At 40.8% G+C, this 18,437-nt stretch overlaps 1 protein-coding gene across 9 annotated transcripts in view; it reads right to left on the reverse strand.

Annotated features, from left to right (window-relative positions):
* The window catches only part of LOC120399986 (E3 SUMO-protein ligase ZNF451-like), a 74,782-nt gene that overhangs the window by 47,883 nt on the left and 8,462 nt on the right, over positions 1-18,437 (reverse strand). For all 9 annotated transcript variants that reach the window (XM_039528306.1, XM_039528305.1, XM_039528302.1 and 6 more), the window contains exons 3-4: positions 17,586-17,669; positions 12,087-12,212 (exon numbers count right to left, since the gene is read on the reverse strand). In XM_039528306.1, the coding sequence (XP_039384240.1) occupies positions 12,087-12,212; positions 17,586-17,669 (210 nt within the window). The remainder of the gene's footprint in view (positions 1-12,086; positions 12,213-17,585; positions 17,670-18,437) is intronic.

Raw genomic sequence — 18,437 nt, forward strand, 5'->3', positions numbered from 1 at the left:
CTAGATGCTGACTGCGCAGTGCCATACCTTCGTAATCAGGTGAATTTAGCTACAGGAAAGGGCAGAAATATCCATTTTTGCGCACTTCCCTTCGAGTTCCACTCAGTCGCTATTTTCCCTGCCTCCATCCTTCCCCCTCCCCAATAGACTGGTCTCTAAAACAAAACAAAACAAAAACAACCACCCTCATCACCATTATCCATTACACCCTGACATTGGTTAGGATCCCCACCCCTCACAAACATCACGTGGCCAGGCACAAAATGGCATGAAAGCAGCTGGAAACATATGGTAAAACACACATCACATCAAAATCCTGTTTATCATGATCTCTCAATGGCCAAGGCATTTCATCACAATTTGGACATTGCCCTGAGCAGACATGAGATTTACAGGATTTAATACATTTATCATAGATAAAAAGACGAGAGTTTATACAGGTTATAAAATGAAACTGAGGGTATGTACTTGTAATGCACAAATCGGTTATTGAAAAAAGATACCAAGCATTGGAATGGTGCATGTAACAGGCTACACGTTAAGGTAGCTCTTGTATCCCACACTCCACACCAGAACCAGGAGTTGGACCAGTGTCTGTTTCTTCTTTTTAAAGAAATATATTATGTGGTCGATTCTTTACAAGTCCAAGGGTGCTTATAAGGAAAGTATATGCCTGTACCCTGAGCACCTTGGATATCCTGCAGTATCTTTTGAAGGGTGGAGGTTCTTCTGGTTGGTTTTGTTTGAGTATTATCAACAAAAAGATTATTTTTCATGGGAAGTCTGAAATGTTGGCTTCCAAACTTGTAGATCATTTTTCAAACACATTTCAGTAGCTTCGAAAAAAACTCACATTAGCCTCGCCATAAAAGATTCAAGTATTCCCCATCATACAATTCAGCAAATTCCATGCTCACTGACTTATATTGTAAAATAGCAAGGACTAGCAAGAACCAAGCAATTTTTTGGACACAGTGGGAAGGAATTGTGAGGAATTTGACTCCAAATCCCACAGTTACCATGGGCTTTAATATATATTCCTCAATCTTCTGAGAAAGTTACTTTGAATGCAGAGAACTTCACACCAGAAGTAAACACTACTGCTGAGGTATCTACCCACAATGCAACACACACGCATCACTACAGAGCAGCACAGCATGGAAACAGTGCTTCACAGGCAAAGTAGCTTAAATTGGTGCGCACACAGCAGTGTGGATTCAGACATCTTAATAACAGAATGCAACTTTCTCATGCAGACAAGGCCTATGACGTTGTAGCATATTCTCCTCTGTGAAGTAATGGAAACCATATCCCTATGAAGTCATGAAAACTAGACTGGACAACATACACCTCTACCTCGATATAACGCTGTCCTCGGGAGCCAAAAAAATCTTACCGTGTTATAAGTAGCGAAACCGCGCTTTATTGAACTTGCTTTGATCCACTGGAGTGCGCAGCTTTACCGCGTTATATCCAAATTCATGTTATACCGGGGTAGTGGTGTACTAGAAAATATATTGGAGTGAATAATCCTGCACTGGTAGAATAATTTGTCAACCATAATGAGAAATTTCTTACCTGATAATTCTGTTAACAGCTTCTCTCCTCATTCATAGGTAATGCCCCCATCTGTGGAATTAGGAGGCAGTCCAACACTGTAGCTGGAGGCTCCAGAACTAGAGACCCACTTTTCAGCTCAGGTCACCAAAAGAGAGTTCTTCAAAGCTGTATTAACTCTCAAGCAACCAATTCTTAGTGTTAAGACAACAATGTGATACACTATATTAATTAACCTTTAGGCAATTGTGTGTTCATGTCACCTTTAGAAAAAAATTCAATTTGTTCAACTATATCAGGGGTTGGCAACTTTTCAGAAGTGGTGTGCCGAGTTTTCATTTACTCACTCTAATTTAAAGGTTTCACGTGCCAGTAATAATTTTTAATGTTTTTAGAATATCTTTTTCTATAAGTCTATAATATACAATTAAACTATTGTTGTATGGAAAGTAAATAAGGTTTTTAAAAATGTTTAAGAAGCTTAATTTAAAATTAAATTAAAATGCAGAGCCCCCCGGATCTGTGGCCAGGACCCAGGCAGTGTGAGTGCCACTGAAAATCAGCTTTTGTGCTGCCTTCGGCACGCGTGCCATAGGTTACCTACCCCTGAACTATATTCTGGTCATTTTCCAGACTACAAGGGTAGGTTGAATGAGGTCAGAGCATGCTAGCAGAAAATGATCAGGTAAGAAATGTCTCAACTAACAGGGGTTAGGCTGACATAGCTATGTGGATTTTTCACACCCCTGAAAGATGTAACTATGCAGATAAGTTTTCAGTGTAGACCAGCCCTCACTATGCTCCCCACGCTGTGACGCCGGCATCCATAGACAATATGCAGGAGTTTAAAGTGAACATGGGTTGGCTTTCAGCATGTTTGTACTTATCTGCCCACAAAGGGACATTCAGGTGTGATCTGAGAAAAGCCACGAGAATGACTAAAGGATTAGTTAATATGCTCAAGAGTGATAGACTCAAGGAGCTCAATCTATTTAGCTTAATAAAGAAAATATTAAGGAGAGACTTCATCAGCGTTTATAAGTATCTACATGGTGTACAAATTTGATAACTGGCTCTTCAGGTATCACAAGAGCCAATGGCTAGAAGTTGAAGCTACACAAATTCAGTCTGAAAATAAGACACGCATTTTTAATAGTGAGGGTAATCAAATCACTGGAACAATATACCAAGAGTCATAGTGCATATGCTATCACTGGCAATTTTTAAATCAAGATCAGATATTTTCCTCAAAGAAATGTTGTAGTTCAAACAGGAATTATTTCAGGGAAGTTCTATGACCTGTGTAATACAAGAGGTAAGAACCGAACAGATTATCCCAATTGTCTCTTCTGGCCTTAGAATCTATGAAACTATGAGAATGACTTCTAATTCTGCACTGGATCATGTGTGTGGTTCTCTGTCCTCATAAGGAATTTCAGGAGGCAGATTTTGAGAAACATCATTTAAGAGATGGTACTGCTGCATGGCACCAGCAATCTTAGAACTGGAGATAATTAGATATGGATGATCACTACCAGGAAGTGACTAATCTGATGAAGGTTTGGATCTCTGTACATCTTTACTATGGTGGTAAAATTATGGAAAGAATCATGCCTATATCAACCCCTAGGTGAGTAATTCTTTGCACTGGGTTCAAAAAGTTCTTCCTGATTTTGAACAGCTGGTAGATATGAACCTCTTCCAGCATCTGGCCAGTTATGAATGAATCTGTTTCTTTGGAGAGGGCACTTTTTGGGATGTGGTCCCTGAATGGATATAGACATGTAACTTGTGACTGGAGACTTGCTGTTTCTACTAACAGCAGAATGCATTTAGAGGATCGATTCAAAGGAAAAAAGTCTTGTACACAAAAAGGATGATTTTGTTTTTGTCAGCCTAATGATTTTGTTGGCTTGGGAAAATAATTCCTCAGAAGCTTCTGCTTCAGACTCTTCTCTTTGCTAGGGAAATAGTTTCTTTGATAGTCTTGATGCTGGCAGCAACCAATGGATTGCTATGCTCACTTTGAAAGTGACCATCATGGCACCTCAGCAATCTCAGCTGCTAATTCTCTAATGTTTCCCAGAACAGTTCTTGGCCTGCAAATTTAGATGCGTAAGGTATCTACTTATGATGATTGATTGGTATTCCTGGGTGTGATTCCTTGTAGACAGAGTTCTGAGCCCACTGATCTTGTCTCAAATTAGTCTGATCAGGACAGAACTCGAGACATCTCACTTCAAGCAAGGATCAGACCCCCACACGATGAGCTATTTATTTGTCATGCAATAGACTCTCTTTAATGAAGGACAGGAAAAACTTTTGGACTGAATGGCTATAGCCGAGGCTTTGAAATTGCTGTGCAGTGCGTCCACATTTTGATGGTTCTGGGGATCTTTTGGAAGCAAGTCCTCGTCTGAAGATGTGGCTTTATTTCAATGATGGAGCTACTGCTTCACCAATCTTAGGTTCCCAAAATTTATGAAATTTCATTTTTTAAACGCAACATTTTAGTTTAACATTAGTTTTACAAGGGCTGAAAATATCAGGTAGTATGGTCACAAAAGCAAGGCACTTCTGAATTCAGATGTGCACAGAACACAGACAGGACTGGTTTCCGCATGGTTACAGAACTGCAGTAAAGTGGAACAATTTTCAGCTTCTGTGACTGGAAGATATCTGGATCCATATTATAAGACTGACCTACATAAATGAGGAAAAGTTGAGGTGCCTTTATTATTCTTTTGTTCCATTCTTTGTTTCTATGGGGAATTTGTCAGTGCAATATTACTGTCTTAGTCCTAGTTAGCACAGGAAAGACCCCAGGATTTGTTGCTCAATTTTATCCTACTTTTTCTACAGCAAATTACAGTGGATCAGCATATTTGATTTGGGAGAAATGAAGTAACAGTTGCCCAAATTGAGCTTGAGCACTTCTGAATTTTAAGGGTGTTCAAATCTGGAAGGCAAATGCTAGATTCCCTTTCTGAATATTAGATACATCTGGAAAGGAAAAAGCCAATTTCTATTTTCAAGGCTCAGAAGTGGAAATCCTCCTGTACTGTATCTGAAGCTGCCCAGGTCCTATAGTAGAGCCACCCCTGCCTTACTTTTCATTTTAACTTCTAGTGGGATCCACATATTTCCCTTGCTAGGATTCAGATAGAGGGTGCACTGTCCATTTAGTCCACCCCGTTCCTTCTTTGGGGGCTGCCAGGCAAGGTCACATCAGCATCCCTAAGCCAGTCTGGGGAAGTCTTTTGAGGGTGCTATCTGGGCCAAAGCCTTCTACTCCTTAGGCACACTTGTTCCCCATTCACACTGCCACCCCCTTCTAGCAGCCAGCTCTCCATTCACAGCAAGCTGCAGCGCATGGAGTCTCTCAGCTCCCCCCGTCCCTTTCCTGTTGATAGCAGCCAAGGGAATGCTGGGAAATGTAGTTCCTTCCCTGCTCCAGGGCAGGCTTTCTAGCCAGGGAGCTGGCCAAGGAACTACGTCTCCCAGGGCCCCGTGGGGTCTCAGCTCCCATGCAGGATCCGGGCTGCTCTGAGGCTCCGTTTCTGCAGAGGGGAGGAAGCAAGTGTTACGGGCCCTCTTCTGAGCTTGGGCCTGGTACTATGGCGCCACTGGCGCCATGGTAAATCCAGTACTGGTTAGAGCCCCACTACTCCAGCGATTCCTTACCTCAGGAGAGGGAAATGAAGTAAGTTACTACCACACACACAAAAAAATACAAATTAAAGTTACAAAACAAGATGGTTAGCAGAAACTGAACTGCTAACTTGTTCTAGCCCCATGAGACAGAAAATCTGATGGTGTGAGCTGAAGAGTGGGTTTAGTTCTGGGGCCTCCATCAACGGACCATCTCTGAATTCCACAGGTGGGTGGCATTACCCATAAGTGATGAATGAGGAGAGAAGTTGTACAACAGAATAATATTTAGGATCAATATAATGCTGTTAATCCATAGCTCTCTCACTGCTTTACAAAGACAGATAAACATCACTATCCTCATTTTACAGATGAAAAAATGGAGACAGAGACTTTAAGTGACTTCCAAATTCACACAAGTGACACAGACAGCTGCAGCAGCACAGGAGCCAGCAAACAGAGCTGTAAACAGGGGAGTCTGGGTGGGAGTTTGGGGGAAGACTAAGAGAGGCAGGCAGAGGAATAGACAGGCTAGTGAAGGGAGTCTGTGGTGCTCTGGCAGTGTTTTGGTGCTTGTTGGGGGTTTGTTTTGCTGTGGGTGGTGGTGTTTTGGTTTGGTTTATGTTTCTCAGACTTACAGGATTTAGGTGGGAAAGCTATGACAGATACAGAGGCAGCAGTGGTAGCAACTCAAGCAGTGAAAGACACAATGAAGATGACTGGATGTGGAAGCTGCGGCATGTACATGATCCTGGAGGGGGTACCTGAAAAAAGAGAGTTTCGTCTGCATGAAGTGCCGCCTGATAGAGCTGATGGAAGAAAAGATCCACGGATTGGAGATGCAGGTGGAAACTCTGGTTGAGTTTAGAAGGGGGTTCGAGCAGATGATGGAGCAAAGACACGAGGAGGCTGAAGGGAAAAGCTCAGACTTGCAGATGGAAGCAGGACCAAAGAACTCTGAGGGGAGACTGCTGGGTGAGGAAAGTGGACAGTTGAGGCATGTGACTAAGAGAACCAGGCAGAGGAAAAGACGGTTCAGTGAAGGAGAAATAGAGCTCAGGAACAAGTTTGCAGAGTTGGAAAATGAAGAAGAGGCACAGCAGGTGGTCACTGAAGGTGAGAGGGCAAGGAAGAAGAGACAAGCAGCTAGTCCTATACGAAGAGGGGAAGAGTCAATGGAGATAACACCACCAAATATGAGCCCCAGGAGGATACAGGATGGGTTGCAGAGGATTGCAAGGGAGAATAGGAATCGAGAGGACTTGCAGCCAGAGGGAACAGGGGATAGACCAGAAAATCGCACCATCACCAGGAAAAGGCAAGTCTACGTGACTGGGGACTCCTTACTGAGAAGGATAGACAGGCCTGTAATCAGAGTTGATCCAGAGAACAGAATGGTATGCTGTCTGCCGGGTGCTAAGATACGGGATGTGGATCTGAGACTGAAGAGGATCCTAACGGGAGTGGGAAAGAATCCACTGATTGTCCTTCATGTGGGAAGGAATGATACGGCTAGATTTTTGCTGGAACGTATCAAGGGAGACTATGCAAGACTGGGGAAGACGGTTAAGGAAATCAAGGCTCAGGTGATCTTCAGCAGGATTCTGTCTGTTCCTAGAGAAGGGCAACAAAGGTGTGATAACATGATGACGATCAACAGATGGCTCAGGCAGTGGTGCTATAGGGAGGGCTTTGGGATGTATGGCCATTGGGAGGCATTCATGGACAGAGGACTCTTCTCTCGGGATGGACTTCACCTGAGTAGGGAGGGAAATAGACTTCTAGGATGGAGGCTAGCACAACTGATTAAGAGAACTTTAAACTAGGAATTTGGGGGAGATGGTTGGGAGATGTCCAGGTAATCTCCATGCCAGATTTTAACATTGAGAGGGAAGAAAACGAAGAAAGAAAGGATACAGCTGTGGGTAGGAGAATGGACATATGGAGGAACGGTACTATAGATACCATTCTAATAGGTGATACTGGCGGTAGAATGTCTGTACCTAATCAGGTAAAGAATGTGAGCAAAGCCAAACTGCAAGAATTAAGATGTTTGTACACCAATGCGAGGAGCCTAGGTAACAAAATGGAGGAACTAGAGTTACTGGTGCAGGAAGTGAAACCAGATATTACAGGGATAACAGAAACACAGTGGAATAGTAATCATGACTGGAGTACAGGTATTGAAGGGTATGTGCTGTTTAGAAAAGACAGAAATAAAGGCAAAGGTGGTGGAGTAGCATTGTATATCAATGATGAGGTAGACTGTAAAGAAATAAGAAGTGATGGAATGGATAAGACAGGAGTCTGTCTGGGCAAAAATCACATTGGGGAAGAAAGCTACTAGTGCCTCTCCTGGGATAGTGCTTGGGGTGTGCTATAGACCACCGGGATCCGATTTGCATATGGATAGAGACCTCTTTAATATTTTTAATGAAGTAAATACCAATGGGAATTGTGTGATCCTGGGAGACTTTAACTTCCCAGATATAGACTGGAGGACAAGTGCTAGTAATAATAACAGGGCTCAGATTTCCTGGAAGTGATAGCTGATGGATTCCTTCACCAAGTAGTTGCTGAACCAACAAGAGGGGATGCCATTTTAGATTTGGTTTTGGTGAATAGTGAGGACCTCATAGAAGAAATGGTTGTAGGGGACAACCTTGATTCGAGCAATCATGAGCTAATTCAGTTAAAACCAAATGGAAGGATAAACAAAAATAGACCCGCGACTAGGGTTTTTTTATTTCAGAAGGGCTAACTTTAAGAAATTAAGGAAATTAGTTAGGGAAGTGGATTGGACTGGACTGAAGAACTTGTGGATCTAAAGGCGGAGGAGGCCTGGAATTACTTCAAGTCAAAGTTGTAGAAGCTAACAGAAGCCTGCATCCCAAGAAAGGAGAAAAAATTCATTAAGGGTTAAGGTCTCTTTTACCTGTAAAGGGTTAACATGCAGTACCTGATGACCACCTGACCAGAGGACCAATCAGAGACAAGATAATTTCAAATCTCTGTGGAGGGAAGCCTTTGTCTGTGTCCTTTGTGTAAGTGTTCGTTCTCTTTTTGGATCTAAGAGAGGCCAGACATGTCTCCAAGTTCTCCTGGAGTAGTTCCTACTATTCAATAGTGAGTATTAATTAGAAAGGCGGATTAGTCTTATAATTTGATTTCTACATTTGCAATTGTGTGTTTGCTGTTACTTTGCTTTTACTGAGAAAGAAAGGGGGAGGGGGAATGCTCTCCAGGTTTATAGGTTAGACTCTGTGTATTGTTCCATCTTGGTTACAGAGACAGTTACTTTCTTTTTAGTCTTTAATAAATCTTTTCTGTTAAGGACTTGGTTGGTCTTTCCTTGGGTGGATTCTCAGGGAAAGGAGAGGAGGGGAGGTATCCCTCTGTAGTTGGATCCCGGTATCTCTCCTAGGAAAAGGGAGGGGGGAGGAAGCAGGGGGGAATGGTTTATTTCTCCTGGGTGTAAGAACTCCATGGATTTGGGGCTCTTGGGATCCCCAAGGATTTTGGGGAAGGACTGTGTCCCAATCCACGTACCTGATTGGGTGGTGGCAGCTTTACCAGATCTAAACTAGGATTTTAGTTTAGAGGGAAACCAGTGCAGGTCCCCATTTTGGAACCCAACAGCTCTAAGTGGGGGTGAGACCTATGACAGGCAGGAATTGTAGACCAAGTTGGATGAGCAAGCATCTCAGAGAGGTGATTAAGAAAAAGCAGAAAGTCTACAAGGAGTGGAAAATGGGAGTGATCAGCAAGGAAAGCTACCTTATTGAGGTCAGAACATGTAGGGATAAAGTGAGAAAGGCCAAAAGCCATGTAGAGTTGGACCTTGCAAATGGAATTAAAACCAATGGTAAAAGGTTCTATAGCCATATAAATAAGAAGAAAACAAAGAAAGAAGAAATGGGACCGCTAAACACGGAGGATGGAGTGGAGGTTAAGGATAATCTAGGCATGGCCCAATATCTAAACAAATACTCTGCCTCAGTCTTTAAGGAGGCTAATGAAGAGCTTAGGGATAATGGTAGGATGACAAATGGGAATGAGGCTATGGAGGTAGATATTGTCACATCCGCAGTAGAAGCCAAACTCAAAACAGCTTAAATGGGACTAAATCGGGGGGCCCAGATAATCTTCATCCAAGAATATTAAAGGAACCAGCACATGAAATTGCAAGCCCATTAGCAAGAATTTGTAATGAATCTGTAAACTCAGGGGTTGTACCGTATGACTGGAGAATTGCTAACATAGTTCCTATTTTTAAGAAAGGAAAAAAATGTGATCTGGGTAACTACAGGCCTGTCAGTTTGACATCTGTAGTATGCAAGGTCTTGGAAAAAAATTTTAAGGAGAAAGTAGTTAAGGACATTGAGGTCAATGGTAATTGGGACAAAATGCAACATGGTTTTACAAAAGGTAGATTGTGCCAAACCAACCTGATCTCCTTCCTTCAGAAGGTAACAGATTTCTTAGACAAAAGGAAACAGTGAATCTAATTTACCTCAATTTCAGTAAAGCATTTGATACGGTTCCACATGGCAAATTATTAGCTAAATTAGAAAAGATGGGGATCAATATGAACATTGAAAGATGGATAAGGAACTGGTTAAAGGGGAGACTACAATGGGTCATACTGAAAGGTGAACTGTCAGGCTGGAGGGAGGTTACTAGTGGAGTTCCTCAGGGATCGGTTTTGGGACTTTCTTTTCTTTTTTTTTTTTTTAAAAACAGACCTTGGCACAAAAAGTGGGAATGTGCTAATAAAGTTTGCAGATGACACAAAGCTGGGAGGTATTGCCAATACAGAGAAGGACCGGGATATGATACAGGAAGATCTGGATGACCTTGTAAACTGGAGTAATAGTAATAGGATGAAATTTAATAGTGAAAAGTGCAAGGTCATGCATTTAGGGATTAATAAGAATTTTTGTTATAAACTGGGGATGCATCAGTTGGAAGTAACAGAGAAGAAGGACCTCGGAGTATTGGTTGATCATAGGATGACTATGAGCCGCCAATGTGATATGGCTCTGAAAAAAGCTAATGCGGTCTTGGGATGCATCAGGTAAGGTATTTCCAGTAGAGATAAGGAGGTGTTAGTACCATTATACAAGGCATTGGTAAGACGTCATCTGGAATACTGTGTGCAGTTCCGGTCTCCCATGTTTAAGAAGGATGAATTTACACTGGAACAGGTACAGAGAAGGACTACTAGGATGATTCAAGGAATGGAAAACCCATCTTATGAAAGGAGAGTCAAAAAGTGTGGCTTGTTTAGCCTAACCAAAAGAAGGCTGAGGGGAGATATGATTGCTCTCTATAAATGTATCAGAGGGATAAATACCAGGGAGGGAGAGGAATTTTTTAAGCTCAGTGCCAATGTGGACACAAGAACAAATGGATATAAACTGGACACTAGGAAGTTTAGACTTGAAATTAGACGAGGGTTTCTAACCATCAGAGGAGTGAAGTTCTGGAACAGCCTTCCAAGGGGAGTAGTGGGGGCAAAAGACATATCTGGCTTCAAGACTAAGCTTGATAGATTTATGGAGGGGATGGTATGATGGGATAGCCTAATTCTGGCAATTAATTGATCTTTGACTATTAGCAGTAAATATGCCCAATGGCCTGTGATGGGATGTTAGATGGAGTGGGATCTGAGTTACTACAGAGAATTCTTTCCTGGGTGTCTGGCTTGTGAGTCTTTCCCACATGCTCAGGGTTTAGCTGATCGTCATATTTGGGGTCAGGAAGGAATTTTCCTCCAGAGGAGATTGGCAGAGGCCCTGGGGGGGTTTTGCCTTCCTCTGCAGTGTGGGGCATGGGTCACTTGCTGGAGGATTCTCTGCACCTTGAAGTCTTTAAACCACGATTTGAGGACTTCAATAGCTCAGACATAGGTTAGGGGTTTGATACAGGAGTGGGTGGGTGAGATTCTGTGGCCTGTGTTGTGCAGGAGGTCAGACTACACGATCACAGTGGTCCCTTCTGACCTGAAAGTCTATGATAGAAGTAGAATCCAGGCCTCCTGACCATATCTGAGAATCTCAATTTTTTCTCCCGTCTCTAATTATTATAATTCAATTATCTACAGGAGAAAGCTATTAATATGTTCAAACAAGATTAAAAAGAAAGAATGCATTATGGAAGGTAACACTCTAAAAAAAAAAAAAAATTCTAAAAAGGACAATTCTAAAGTGAATAATGCATAAATGTTGACTCAGACAAATCCATGGCCTTTGATGTCTGCTTGAAACTGCAAATTCTGAAAAGTCTGTTCCAGTTTAATCATCAGAAAATATTGCCTCATACCAAGATTAATTCATTAATTGATAAAACACTAGCCTATATCCCCTAAAGACAACTTCATACAACTTGCAGTCCTTGGCAAAATCAATTTGGTAATGTAAAGTTAGGTCAAACCACCATTCAGTATTTTTCTTGTTCTGTCAAAACATTTGTGATGACAGTCTTTATCTCCATGCTCATTTATATCCAGATTTCTCTGCTGAGTATGCCAAAAGTGTGCCAAGTGCCACTGGTTTGTGTGAAGTTGACAGTTGCGCACTAAAACTGGACTGAGATTAATTACTCAAAGACCACCGAACAGCCAACGACTTTGGATTCTACCAAGTTGTGCTGTACTTGAACTAATGACCTAAGAACAAAAGACTCCAGTTGCGCTAGTCTCCCAAATAGATCAATCTCACAGATTGATCTATTTCCGAAGTAGGCCAAAGCCTAAGCCAAAGTTTAAAATATACTTTTAAGTCTCTTTAAAATATTTAATAGATAAATATGGAACACACACTTGGGACGCAAACTGTGCAGCAAATGTCTCTATTAAAACAAAATATCCACTGTACCTTGAAAGCTTTGTTTTTCTCTTCTTTTTGTTGTTTCTCTACCTCCACGTGGCGTGCTAGGCGATCGAGGGTTGAAGCAACCCTTTCCTTCTGATAGTCAATGTGGTCTTTATGCTTTACATATCTCTACAATTAAAAAGCAAACTGTTACTCTGTAATCTCTAGATAATAAAAAGGTATAAGCGCAGTCACACAGAGGTGGTATACAGGCACAAGGACATAATTCAGTGCAGAGACACCAATTTAAGTTTGTATGAGCTACCTTGTGACTGGTCTTATCAACTTAGGAGCACTTGTAATTTCTGTAAAATAAAGAGTTTACCCCAAATTAGTATTGGTGATGCTTGCCCTCCCCTAAACTGGCCAGAGCACTGGAAAGGACAATTTTAGTTTGAGAGCACTGTTGCCAACACCCCAGTAGAATGAAGTCAGCCAGGACCAGAAGTACAGACATGATACCGTGAAGAGGCAACAGGTTCTCTTGCTTCTCCTTAAGAGGTCAATTCTTTCATCTTTTTACTTCATTATACTGGCAAAAAACACAACAACAAAGACTAAAACAAATCAGAAACTAGAAGTAAATACTTCCCGTTTCAAGAAGGTGAAAAATAATTCATAGAAGCAGCAGCAAATAGGGTACTTTTGCCTTCAGCTCAACAGTAAGAGGAATTGTAAGGGATTTTAGAGAGATAGTTTAAACATTATTTGTCCAAAAAAAAGATAATATCTATATTTTTTTATGGAGTGTTCTAATCATTTTGGTACCAAGATTTCAGAGACACAAGGTGGATGAGGTAATATCTTTTTGTGGTTGGTCCAAAACTCTCTAGACATCACCTACTAATAAAAACCTCAGAGAAGACTCCACACCACTATTCACAGAGGAATTTAAGGGTATCATCAAATCCTTCCCCAAACAACTTCAGGAGAAACTCTACAATCTCACCCCCCTCCACCCCCAACGAACCCGCCCCAAGGACCTTTCTACTTCCCAAGACACCTAAACAAGGGAACCCAGGAAGACCCACCATATCTGACCACAGCAGTCACACTGTAGGAATATCAAAACTCTCAGAAACCATCCTCAAAACACTCAGCACACAAAAGGCCAGTTTCCTCCAGGATGCACCCGACTTCCTCCAGAAAAGCTGCAATATTAACAACCTCCTTCAAAAAACCACCCTTGCACCATGGACGTCACCTCTCTATATACCAATACCTCCCTCTGGGACAGAATTGCTACCTGCCTCAAATACCTACAAGATAATGGACAACACTCCTATATCCACCCCAAACATCGCCATTTCATCCTCACCCATAACAACTTTACATTCAACAACAAACACTTTGTCTAAACCCTGGGAACAGCCATGGATACTAGGATGGCTCCCTGATGTGCCAGCCTCTTCATGGGTCACATTGAGGAAGAATTTCTGGAAATATGCACTACTAAACCAATGATATGACAGATACATCAGCGAAATTTCCATCCTCTGGAGAGAGGACCTAAACTCCCTCGTATATTTCCACCACATCTTCAACCACCACCACCTATCCATCGAACTCTCTAGAACACTCCCACACCAGCATCAACTTCCTGGACACTAAGTTCGGCTTCAACAATGGAACCCTACAGACTATATACATGAAACCCACATGTAAGTGGGGGATTTGTTCCACCATAGTAGGGGAATTTCTCTATTTGCACAGTACCCCAGCTGAACCAAGTGACCAAAAGATCTGAGTCTCTGCCCCAATTAACTTTATCCTCATATCCACCCACCCTGACTTTCCCTCTCAGCCCCTATGTGAGCAAGACTCACACCATACAGGAAGGGCTGAGCCCAGGAGTTCCTGGGTGTTTACCTCAGTCTCTCCATGGGCAACTCTGAGCAGGGACAAGGATGCCCCTACTCACTTGTTACCCTTTTAACCCATAATCAGTGTGTGACACATGGACAGAAAGGGTTAAGCAACTTGCAGACTAACTGACCCAGATTCAACCTTTAAAGACATGTTAGAAAAGTATGTGAATAGTAATTAGGGCCATTCCATGTTAAATAGGTTAGAGCTTTTAAATGTAAACTTGCATTGTTAAAGAATTTTAAGATAGACATACGACTACAATTACTATGTTTTCCTATATCTTGTTAAAGGTTAACAATGTAACCAAATAGTTCCTGTCTAAGGCTGAATTCTGTTAATGCAGAGATCAAAAGGAAATATTAACATTTAGATGAAACTTGGGTGAAATAATGTCATTGTCTATATGTCTCTTTAAAGTTTATGGTAAACTGTCTATAAACTGCTTAATGGATTAACATAAGATAGTTATCCATGTAGTTAGATTACCAGTGATGTTTAGGAAACAGGAGGTTTCTTGAAAAACCTATTCTTCACCCAAGGACTCTGTACTGCCCAAGAACTGTATAAAGGACCCTTGGGACCTGATCCTTTCATCTCAAATCTGTTTATGCTTCATCAGGGGGAGCATGAGTTGCAAAACTGTGGTCTCCAACTTCATTTGGAGCACTCTGGTATTGGAAATTGGACTAAACCTATGGAATAATTGTGGTTGACAACCCTCCAGGATTGTCCTGGAGTCCCCAAGAATTAAAGATGACTCTTTAATTAAAGATTATGTCATGTGATGAAATCTCCAGGAATTCATCCAACCAAAGTTGGCAGCCCTAGGACTAAGAACTCTTTGCAACTCCAAAGCTCAGCATTGCTACGAAACTGATCTCAGAACTATACTTATGTCTGTATTTATAATGATCTTTTAACGAATATTCTCCCTATTTTCTTTTTTAATAAATTTTGGTTTAATTAATAAAAATTGGCTGTAAGCATGTATTTGGGTAAAATGTGAAGTATTCATTAACCTGGGAGGCAGTGTCCCCAATCCTTTGGGATTGGCAGAACTTTTCATATGATGAACAAGATTTTCAATAATCTCCATCATATTTGACTTGGCTGTCTGGGTGGGTACCCAAGGCTGGGTTGCTTTAAGGAAGCTGTGTTTTGGCTTCTGTGTAACCAGTAAGGCTGTAGAAGTTGTTTTGTCGCTGGCTTGAATTTAAGTATTAACATAACCACCAGTTTTGAGGGATTGTCTGTCCCATTCTTTGAAGTTTGCCCTAATTGAGCATTCTCAGTGTCCCTCCCGCCCCCCCCCCCAGGACCCTGGTCACACAATGCAATTCACTTAAACATATATACAATGTATTTACACTGTCGAAGAAAAACTCAGTTCTCGCTTTTTGTTTGGATGCAGCAAAATTAAATACTTTATTATTTCTCCAGTAATTACCATGGAGGGAGAGAGTGCCATAGGACACAGGGTCCTGGACAGGTCTCTCAACTGGTAAACAATTACATCAAGCCTTTATACCATTATTTCAAACGATTTCTAGCAATAATACAGACAGTAAAAAGCAACAAATACATTTTGTTTATACATAAGCTTTTCTGCTATCTCACTAGAAAAACAAGACTGCAAGACTGCACATTGCAAGGTCGTAATAACTTTCACACAATTCACTCTGTCTTACATTATCTTGCTTCCTCACGTCACCAGGGTCACAGTTAACCTAACTCATGCTAACTAACATTCATTAAGATCTCTTCAAAACCTTGTTAATTATTTACTGGCTTCCACAACACCAAAAAACATCTCTCTGGGGATTAAAGACCACATCACAGAGTAAGCACTGCAAGGAAATGGCTTGGGTAAGATTCAATGCAGCAGTCCCTAAAGTGCAATAGACTAAATTGCAAACTTAAGTGTTGAAACTGAAATGTACTAACAAAGTTTAAGGACAATTTAGCATTAGAATCTGTTATGGTACAACCATTTTCCTTTCTGCTAGTAAGATTTTTATTTACACAAATAATAAACAAGGTGTAAATTTGCCATGTGCAAAGTCTTTTACAGATGTAGACTTCACAACATTTCATGCTCTTTACAGCATGTTACTTAAACGCCTTACCTAAGATATAGTCAAATGAGATTCACAGTATGTTGTGGTTCTACAAAGTACTTCACCAAAATACATCAATCTGAGCCAGAAGCCACAGTGTATTTAGCATTTTTGGAGATGCTTCAGTTATTCATGCTGCTTGAGCTAATGGACTTGCCCTCCTTCTCTCAAACATACCATTTACTCAGTTTCTACAGAGTTGTAGATGAAGATTTCAGTAACTCAGGATATGTCTACATTACAACTGGTTGGGCGGCATAGCCACAGCTCTGCAATTGTGCCATTGTAGTATAGATGATTGATACATGAACAGAAAGGGGTTTTCCATCTATGTAGTTAATCCGCGTCTCTGAGATGTGGCAGCTAGGTTGATGGAAGAATTCCTCCATTGATCTAGCCACACTGAGGATTAAGTCAACCTAACTACAGTGCTCAGGGCTGTGAAAAATACTATAGCTAGGTTGATCTAATTTTTAAGTATAGATGAGGCCTCGCTTTGCTCCTTGACTAAGCACTCAAACAGAAGATCAAAGCCAATCAACCATGTCCTCCACAGAGAGAGTAGGTGCCCCAACTCAGCTGTCAAGCTTAATATGAATTGAAGGAAAACAATTTCCACATTAGAGAGACCATCTCCGCACTGAGACATTGGAAAAAACATCGTTTTTCAGCAAAGCCTTTTCTTGTACTTTTGTAAGCTTCCCTTCCTCTTATTACTGATCACACTAACACACTTTTGCAAACAAAAGGTTCAGCCTTATAATCAATTTTTACTTCCTGTTCGGTTTGTTAAATGTCATACTTCAGGGTTTGACAAAATATTCCCATATAAGGGATTGATGCTGCAAAAACTGGACTATGGACCAGTTGAATAAATCAAGAATTAGGTATAATAAGATGGGATTTATTCCATTTTGCACATAAGTATCTTGGAACAGCAGTAATGATGGCAAAGGAAATTTAGATAAAGCACAAAAAAATGGATTTTTTTCTGTTTGTTTTTAAACTAGCAAAATACATTAAACGATCCAAATAAGCAGCACCTCTTTTTAAAGAAAATATCAGCAACCATGGGGGAAGGATGGATCAGGTTGCTTTACAATGGGGTTCTATGAATGAGTTATGGAAGACACAGTATTATTATTTGCACAGCACCAGCGTACTAGGCCTACAACCAGTCGGGAGGAAATATTGCAGTCTGGACTATGGAGTAAAAACATTTTCATATAGGGAATGACCACATATTAGCAGAAGCTACTAAAATTAATGTGATTCACAATACTCCTGCAGTTAGTTGAGTGTAACGACATCCCAAAGATTAGTATTTATTAACTCCACAAAAGACAGCTGTGACTGCAAATCACCTTACACACGTTTGCTTTGGTTTATACACCAACACGGAGTCTAAACTATTAACATTCTACATAAAGAAAGATACAAAATCAGTTCTGGGTTTCTTTTGGAAAAATTATTTCAACTGATAATGTCCAAGAATGAAATATTATAACATACTCACATGGACATTAGAGCTGCTGCTAGGTTCTTCATCATCACTACTGACAAGGTCAATGCAATCAAGCACAGGTCTTGAAGGCCCTTCCTAAAAAAAGGTTTAAAAAAGCATGTTTTTTCTTGAAGTTAAATTTCTATACGTTAATATATTGGGATCTAGTATATCACATATATGGATACACTGGCCAGTTATTTCATGGTGTGTTCAGAAATGCTATTAATGGGTTTATCAAACACATTCTGTGATAAAATCTTTTTACTTAGCACCCCGCAGCCCACAATTCTCTCTTGGTCTTCCTCTTTTCCATTGCTTCTTCTGTATATAAAAGTCAAACGGTGTAATCAACTTGAAATTGTTCATTTTATTTACCACTCTTTCTATTTGTCTCCTCACCACCCAGCTTTCTGTTACATTCCTTTTCATTGGTTTTCGGTTTACCACGTTCACATGCTTTAAGGAATACCATGTCAGTGAAACAAATATCCCACCCTCTTTCTCCAACTGTACTTGGGCATCAGTCTATTATCAAGAGATGGAATGCTAGATCTCACTATACAAAGTGACACTCAGCCCACAAAACAAATGCTTCTATCAGAAAAGTTAAGAGATCAACACTCAGGGAACAAAGCATTACCAGATTCCTTCTTGAGCATTAAAGACTTAACACAGGAAATAGTATCAAACAGTTGCGCCCCAATAGTTTTTTCATACATAATCAGCACTATGTAGACAGAAGTAATATATGTCCTGTATCCTGACATATGTCTATGTACACAAAAGGCATTACATAAGCTAATGAATAGAAAAAGTTTTCTTCATTTGTTTTATTAAATCTTTATCAGATGTAAGAAGGAA

The sequence above is a fragment of the Mauremys reevesii genome, linkage group 3, assembly GCF_016161935.1.
Source record: "Mauremys reevesii isolate NIE-2019 linkage group 3, ASM1616193v1, whole genome shotgun sequence".
Taxonomy (NCBI): Eukaryota; Metazoa; Chordata; order Testudines; family Geoemydidae; genus Mauremys; species Mauremys reevesii.